Raw genomic sequence first — 8,862 nt, 5'->3', positions numbered from 1 at the left:
TTACTTGGTGCTTCGACGATTTGAGTCCCCTGTAGAGATTTTTCTTTTCTTTTTTGTCACATTACTGGAGATGATTATTTTCATTTAGCCCCTTGGTGGCGCCTGCGTGTAGTATCACGCTACTGGAACGAGAATGATGTAGTACTAGTGCATTTCCATGACGGCTCAATATCTCATTATTGGAGATGATTGTATCCTTTTCGCCCGGCCTGCGTGTATAATCACGCTACCGGGCAAATTGTATTGAGTCAGAATTGTGCAGGTGGTATCCACTCGAACCTCTCCTTGAAACTTCAATCCAAAAGAATCCTTTGCATTTTCGTTCTAGGCCCAGTAAACAATTTTTAGTATCCTGTGCAAAAACAAGTTTGGGCGTTTCATCGAAATCTGCATGCATATAAATTTTTGGAAAAAGAAATTCATACACCCGGACAACTGGTGCCCAAGAGCCAAAAGGCTGCGTGCATGATCTTTTCTCTGTCTTATTCCTCTGGTCTCTGGTTTTCGAGTCTTTGCAAGTATTTCTTTTTTTGGAAAATGAGAATTCTTCCTCAGGACTTGCCGACATTTACATGATCAAGTGGATGAGATCATTCCAGCAGTCTTACTTGCGATGGATCTGCACGTCTCGTATTATTGTGGACTGAAGAATAGTCTAGTCGTCTCTCTCACAAATAATGGTCTTACATACATTCATTCCTATGGACGTCGATGGTGAAGAAGTCGAAATAGTTGGATCGAGGGCGATGAGTGATGACGATGGCACTTGTGGGCGTGTTTTGTAACGTTTTTGTGCCTGTTTCTTTTCATGAACTAACTGCACAATCCTCCTCCTCTTCTTCTTCTTCTTCTTCTTCTTAAATGATGAAAATGAAAGTCTTTTGTCTTGTTGAAAAAAGGAAACGCTTTATCACAAAAAAAAGGAAAAAGGGAAAAAAAGAAGGGAAACGCTTACTGACCCTCCAGAAGTTGAGCAGGAACCCTCATTGGTATTGTCGTGCATGAGACAGCACAGCAAGTCTCCATTCAGTGAACCTTTTCTAAAAAAAGTTAACTGAATGGAGACTTGCTGGGTGCATGAAGCAGCCGATCGGTGGCCTCCTTGATCTTGAAGAAGCGCATGCAGCGTGCTTTCGATGGGGCGCCAAATACTACGTACTCCATGATTGAACATAAACTTATTTTTGCTTAACTGATTGGCAGACCTCACGCCTAAACAAATCACGCCACAAAAGGTTTTCCAAAGAAAGAAGAAGACTGGTGTCTGCAGGATGCATCTGAGCATGCATCTAACAAGATAATTACACCCTGTGTCCCTGCACGTACGATGCGATCACATGGAGTGGTTTATGAGGCCATGCACCACAAGGAGCCCCATGATGAGCGAGTGGTCCACGTTGGGCTCCACCACCAGCGTCAGCACGTCCTCGCCCAGGGACACCCCCGTCGCCGTCAGCTTCCTCTTCACCTCCGCCACGGCCAGCCCGGTGGCGTCGTCCACGATCCACGAGGCGCGCGCCGCCTGCTGCCGCCGCCTGCCGCCGTCCATCTTGTAGCGCACCGCGTGGCCGTCGCTCCTGAACTCGCAGCGCGGGCCGCGGCTCCACTTGTTGCTCACCACCGTGAACCACGGCAGCCGTCGCGGCGCGTCGGCGCGGTCCCACCCGCCGCACCTGTATCCCTCCCACCTCCGGAACTTCTTGAGGACCTGGAGCACCACGCTCCCCGTGATGTCCATGAGGCACACGTCCACGGAGCGGTGGGAGCCGTAGTTGTCGACGCGGTAGACGATGCGGCCGCGGGAGTCGAAGACCGTGCAGCCGCTCCCGTTGAGCACCAGCGACTTCATCCAGATGGTGAACACCTCCCTCTGCTGGCTCCTGTGCTCTTCCCCGACCCCTTCGCCTTCGTCTTTGACGACTTGGCCTTGGCCGACCGCCGCCGCTGGCTCCTCAGCCGGAGGAGCATCGGCGGTCGGTGTGTCTTCTGGGAGTAGCCGCTTCTGCGACGAACAGGAGGCCGAGGAGTGTACCTTGACCTTGGGCGTCCAGAGTTCAGCACCAAGGCACCACCTTGCGCCTCCCATGAGTTGAAGAATTAACTCTTCTACTACTTCTACTTGATTATGGGAGGTATGGGGCTTTCTGTAACCATTGAGGTCTGAGTGTGTGTGTTATATTTATACACACATGCACACGCAACTACTCCCTTCCTCCTCCCTTCCTAAATATATAAGTCTTTTTAAAGATTGCACTATAGACTACATACACAACAAAATGAATGAATCTACACTTTAAAATATGTCTATATACATCCGTATGTACTCCCTCCGTTCTTTAATATAAGTCTTTGAAAAGATTTCACTATGAAACACATATGAAGCAAAATGAATGAATCTACACATTAAAATACATCTATATACATCCGTATATGGTTCATAATGGAATCTCTACAAAGACTTATATTTAAAAACGGAGGGAGTAGTTTGTAGTGCAATCTCTAAAAAAGACTTATATTTAAAAACGGAGCAAGTACACAAGGGGAGGTGAAGGTCGAGATGGGAGAGAGATTATATTAGCTTAAACGTGTGGGGGATGAAGATAGGTAGTACTCCATTGAGGTCGTCAGCCGTACTCCACTTACCGCATTTGATTTATGTCATGCTTATCAAGTTGGCACAAATTACTAGCTATCCCGGCCTGTATATCTATAGCTGACGCGGAGACTTTTTCTGTGATCCCAACTACTAGTGCTTACTGCTACGTACTACTTCCTCCATTCGGAATTACTCGTTTAAGAAATAAATGTATCTAGATGTATTTTAGTTGTAGATACATTCATCATTGTGACAAATAATTCCAAACGGAGGGAATACTACTGATTAGTTGATTACAGTAGCGGAAGTGCTCTTATGAGCCCGAGCACACCTGCACACTTTATCACATCCGTCTGCTTTCTTCCAGATTCACACTCCCGCTTATATTTTAGCTCGTATAGGGAGTCCTACATGATTATTTCTTTGAGCGATGGCCCACCTCTGCGTCGCATTCATTACACCTGCGCCCGTCAAGTACTTTCCGGCCCAGATAAAATATGACGTGCTAGACCGACATCCTATACCTTCCTAGCCGTCTACCCACTGCCACGTTGCTGCAATTAATACGTTGATCCGCCACCAAGGAAACCAAGCCCTCTGTCTTTGACCTCCTTCTACAAGATCACCGCCGACCGCCTGTTAAAAAAAAAACAGATCACGACCGCTGCCGGACATGGTGAACAACTTTTTCAGGTCGCACTATGCATCACAAGTTGTCGTCGCAAGTACTAATGCAAATTCTCTTTATTCATAGCTAAAAACTAGGTACGTACTAACACAAGCAAATAGTAATTGCAGCATCACTTGTTCAGATCATAGTCTCACACACACTAGTTCATGAAGTCTCGGCACAGTGTGACCACAAGCACTTCCACACTACTCAAGCGGGATGGATGCTAACATGTCACAGCTGGCTCAAAATAGTGGTTCAGATTTAACACATACATAATGGTAGGCTACCACACAATGGGATTACAAGCATAACCACATGAGAAACTGGGATGGAAGCTAACAAGTAACAAGTACCCGCAAACAGTAGGCACAGCTTCAGGTTCCAACCAAACGCTTATCACTGAGTAATAGAAGCACATTAATTCACTCGCACAAAAAAAAGGTCCCACCCAAAAGCAACCACATGGTACCAGATCAGCACTCCCACATCAGAAGAAGACTTTCTCCATCATGAAGTCGGGCAACTCACCCATGTTACCTCTCATGGCAACTCACCCATGTTACCTCTCATCGAGATCACCTCATATGCAATTGACCTCCTGAGATAGTGATGCCGGATCTGCACATTCCACCACCATAGGGTCAAAATCACAAGCAGTATGAATGCAAACACGAAGACTCATCTTAGCGCTCACCGGTTTAAGTTGTTAACCAAGACTAATGTAATTGTCCAAACTCCTTGATGTAGTCCTCTCCCGTCAGCAAAGCGAATGTTGGAACCATGTGCTTGAACCATATCCTGCAAATGACAACCTCAGTGAGTACTGAAGCTACCATGATTCATTTCGAATTTAATAACGCTAATCCCTTAGTTACACTCACTTGCTAAGATCCATGTTGGTACATGACAAGATTTTGTCATAGAAAATCATCACCTCTCCTGCATTTGGCTCTTCATGCTTCAAAACCGGCTTTCCATCAGAATTTATCCCCCATATCACCTTACACAGTTGTCCTCACCATACCAACTTGCAACCTTAGGTTCCTCGACATCAGTTCGGACACTAGACCTGTTCCCCTCCGACAATCTGTGCTTCGATTATCTATCAAGCATTGCGTCATCATCAGTCATATTCCTTGTTAGAGCAATTAACCCGTAGATCTACTTCCACATATCTATTGCAAAAATCCCCCCATTACCAGCAGATGATGTATCATTCTGGAATGCAGACACTGGTATTTGTGCCTCATCGACGCTCTTATCTTCATGTCATCGGAGCTGTCTGATGCTGGAATGTGTTGCACAGTCCTCAAGAACTGGACTCTCTTCCATCATTTTCAATTCTTTCTGTTGACACATCTGTTTCCATGACGCCACAGTTGTCGGCCTTGCATGCTAGTTAGCTTGAGCTACAGCACCTTGGGTCACTGTTTCAATAGCTACAATTGTTTCGGCAACTTCTCTAGCTGTACACTTGTACTACTTCTTTCGAATTTGGTACCTGACATCAAACGACGACCTCCTTAGAACAATCGCATATTTTCTCTACTAGTTATATGAAAGACCATATCAAACTCCATAAGCAACTCCAATGGTAGATACCCAATTCAGGCACTTATTGACTTATGATACATCAACCCTATCTGAGCTCAGTTCTGTAACATTCGAGTGTTCACCTGGCGCACTCCTAACATAAAACTTACCTGAGCTATTTACCACTAGTTTATATGATGAAGGTACAACATAGTAAATTGCTAAATTTTCTTTTTAGATCACCATCAATGTCTGCTTGCTATATTAAAAATTCATGTATGTATGCACTTCCCACTAGAGTAGCCGTATTTTCTATCTCTGTACCAGGAAATAAACATCTATATCAATCTACTCCCTCCGTACCTAAATATATGACATTTTGGTAGGCTAGTTTAGTCTACCAAAACATCATATATTTAGGTACAAAAGGAGTAGCATATAAGATAGCTGGGTTCATAAACCAATAAATCTAAAAGGCACATCTCAGGTAACAGGGCTCTGTGTATGTGATCGGCACGCACGTCGCCACATCGATGAAAGGCAAGTTCATTATTGCAGCAGGCACATTATTTTTATCAGGCCACACTGGCCAAACTGCCAACAAGGTATTTCTCGTTATCGTGTGATAACGACAAAGCACAAATACATGCTGCAGTCAATCCTCAATTCTAAGATGTCGCACTCCTGAAGAACGGATTACAATTTTGTAAGAAACTCGCGTGAAAGACTGGCGAAATGCGTATGATTTTGCCAGTGAATTTTATAATGTTGTAAGCAACTCCCAAAGATCGTGTGAAACCCTTTTTTTCTAAACTGAATTTTATACATCCATTGAGTACCCATTGTATTATGGAATACCAAAATTTGGCCAGTAAAAATCTATCCTCAATGGGACTGCTCTACCCCTGGCCATGGATGAATTTTATCCACTATGCCTATATACGAGAACAGTGACCTGAATACCAACATCCAAAATCACAGCCGGAAGTAAGTTCATACCTACGAGCCCATCCAGTAAACTGTGGGTTCATCTTGCCGGTGGAGAGCTCGGACGCTTAGTGGGATCCAATTCCAGGGATTTTCTAGGTTCATTAATCAAGCCTTTTGGGGTGAAATTTCCCTTTCTGCCAGTCTGCCGCCACCACTGCTTGGGTCGCACAGATTTGTCCGTCCCTGCTCAGCTCTGGGGCCGCCGCGTGCTGCAGCTCGCCGACGCCGGCGACGGGCTAATGCAGGGCGCCATCGGGACATCGCTATCATTGACCTCCTCAAGCACCGTGAATCTGCTCCGGCAGATGCGGAAACGGAAAGTCAATCGCAGGGAAGGAATTCATCACAAATCTGTACTGCGGGAAAGAGGATCTGTACGTTACCTTTTAATTGGCTGCATCAGGAATTCTATCTCCTGCTCATCGGCGACGGCCCATTCCCACGGTGGCTGAGATCCCAGGAGACCCGACCTCGCTGATGGTACAATGGAGTGCCTACAGGTAGCAGAGCACTTCCACCCCTCCACCTCGTAGTTACTACTACCAACCAGGAAAGTGTTTTTCCTGTTCCACGGATTAGAACATCGACGAACTTCCTGAGCCACGGCTCGCCTCCCGCAGGCTGACGGCGGCTGGTTCTCCGTTCTTTCCTCAGGGACAGCTCACAAGTTCCCACGCCCGTATTCCTCAATTTACATCATTAACTCGCACCCCGTATTCCACCCACGAATTAACTGCACCCCATCCCGAGACGCCGTTCAACCGTGCCGATAAAGAGCTCATATGTGCTCGTGTGCAGAAACTCCGTGTCCAGTACAGTAGTAGTATTCGTTGGTGCAGCCCCCAGTGTGCACGCCACGGCAGGCTGTCACAGCAACAGTGTTACGATGCTTTGCCGACCAGCACCAGACTCTGGGGTCGCCTCTTGTCCTTTAAATTAAATTGCTCCATTATTTGGAAATCATTAAGCACGGCATGCATCTCGCTCACCTACGATGCGCTTAGATATTTACCAGATTTTGATCTCTCCATGTGCGTTGCTCCTACTAGATTTGTATTATGCGTGTATGATAAGATCACGCGACTCAGTTTGTCTTTCCTTGGGGTGGAACCTGTCCATTCGGTTTTACGAGATTTAGGTTTCCCACACTGTCCTTCTTCATAAATTTGTAGTATTATTACTCGTGCACGATACCGTTTTCATAGTGCACAAGATCACACGACCTGAGTGTACCTCAGTTCATTATAGTAAAAATTTATGTACACCAAGAGTCAACTCTAAAAACACGACGCAGGACGGCACTTGGCTTACACCACCCTATTTCAAGAATAGCTAGAAAAGCGTCTGGCTTAGCCAAGGATCTCGGCACAAACTGCGACAAACACTCATTTTATACAATACGCTCGACAAACTGCCCTGCCACGTGGCCTTTCTCCCCGCACTCGACGGCTCCATGATGGCGGGGCGCACTCTAACGGAAGACTCCGGCTTGAATATTACCTTTTATTTTTATTTTCCAACACAAAAGCCTTCATATCTTATAAGCCGGGTGGCCGATAGGCAACACTCGGCTAAGCACACCCACGGCACATGGCACGCGGCGCGAGGGTGACCAAACCATGACGCCACATCACTCGCCGCCTGCCCTCCTCCGCCTCACCCCTACGATTTAGGTCATGTTTTCAATTTGTGCCATAAGAGTTATTTTATAGAATGACATCATTTCTCTCTTTCAAACACTTGTCTATGTGTAACATTATTTGAAGCCTTCAATACTGGACTATTAATTTGTATTGATTTGCATACCTTTTGAGAACCAAATTTTTACTTGGATATAGTGGAGGCAATTGTACTCATACTCATTAAGAACAATTCAAGCTTGATGGCATACGTGCTCTTTAAAGGCAGATTGTTCTACATACATAATTTCATTCTTTATCAAGTAGACGAGTAGTACGTGGCGTGAGTGACTGCTTGCATAGTTTTTCTAGAACTGCTTACGTAGTGTTTGTGGGGGCGTGTGCCTAGACATCACAAACATAAATGAGTTAGATCACACACTTCAAAATTATCATCATGTACCTCTTCCACATGGCATCGCACCGACTCAATGGGTTCATCATGTGTAGCATTATGATATCTATTTTGGTGGCTGAAGTTGGATACACATAAACCCCACTACACAACAAGAACTGAATAATCTTTATTTATCGAAAGGTGGCAACTAAACAACATTGACGTTGACGAACGGAAGACTCCAACTTTATGTTTTGTTTCATCCAAGCAGGACATGTAAAAAGATGTTTATGCTTCTGTGAGATCTTATCAAGCTAGTTTGGTCAGACCGAGCATGGAAAGTGTCTAATGATGCTTTTGCCCTTTTTGCGTAAAATGCAAAAATATCCGATTTTGTTCTGGCACACAAGATAATGGCAGTATAATAACATTGAACGGTCAACTATTGTGATGCCCGGGTAATTAAGCTACAGTAATCCCCGCTAATGATGCCACGTCACCTCGGTTACTGTGATTAAACTCGCGTTAGTTCGGAACCTAGTTCGAATTTCAAATTCAAAATCGAGCAAACAATAAAAGTATTCAAATATTAAAATTTAAATGTTCGGAGTGAACCAAATAATACATAGGTAATTATGGTGGAGAAACCAAACTTTGATAAAATGTTTAAAGGCCCTAAAACAATTAGAACAATAGTGAAAACAATTAAACAAATGCCTATTGAATTTATAAAATGCTAACACTATTTTATTATGGGTTAAGAATTAATCTCGTAGTAGTTTATTGATAAATACAAATTAGGCACTAGTGGTAATTTTATAAAACTAAAAATGAAAGAAACTACAAATAAAAAGAGACGAGAAAATATATAAAAAAAGGGAAAACAGAAAACAGGACACCCCTCCCCCCGCTGGGCCAAGTGGCCAGCTGGCCTCAGCCTCCCGAACGGGCTAGCCCACCCCACGGCCCAGCCGGCCCCCCCACACACTCACTTAACCCCCCACCCGACCGAAACCCTAATCCCCCCACTCGCCCCACTCCCTCCCTCGATTCC

At 45.0% G+C, this 8,862-nt stretch overlaps 1 protein-coding gene and 1 long non-coding RNA gene across 2 annotated transcripts; both read right to left on the bottom strand.

The window, feature by feature from the left end:
- Nucleotides 1-1,166: 1,166 nt before the first annotated feature.
- On the bottom strand, nt 1,167-2,276 carry LOC123091987 (protein LURP-one-related 11). The gene has a single exon (XM_044513625.1). The coding sequence runs from the start codon at nt 2,084-2,086 to the stop codon at nt 1,334-1,336; it is 753 nt and encodes a 250-aa protein (XP_044369560.1). The 5' UTR covers nt 2,087-2,276; the 3' UTR covers nt 1,167-1,333.
- Nucleotides 2,277-3,369: 1,093 nt separating this feature from the next.
- On the bottom strand, nt 3,370-6,488 carry LOC123091989 (uncharacterized). The gene is made up of 5 exons (XR_006443973.1): nt 6,176-6,488; nt 5,802-6,085; nt 4,151-4,770; nt 3,964-4,067; nt 3,370-3,887 (listed from the first exon to the last, which is right to left on the bottom strand). It is a non-coding gene; the product is annotated as an uncharacterized lncRNA (long non-coding RNA).
- Between the last annotated feature and the right edge of the window lie 2,374 nt (nt 6,489-8,862).

Source organism: Triticum aestivum, chromosome 4B (assembly GCF_018294505.1).
Source record: "Triticum aestivum cultivar Chinese Spring chromosome 4B, IWGSC CS RefSeq v2.1, whole genome shotgun sequence".
In the NCBI taxonomy this organism is placed as follows: domain Eukaryota; kingdom Viridiplantae; phylum Streptophyta; class Magnoliopsida; order Poales; family Poaceae; genus Triticum; species Triticum aestivum.
Note: the sequence above shows the minus strand (reverse complement) of the source record. Positions and strands in the feature narration are given on the sequence as shown.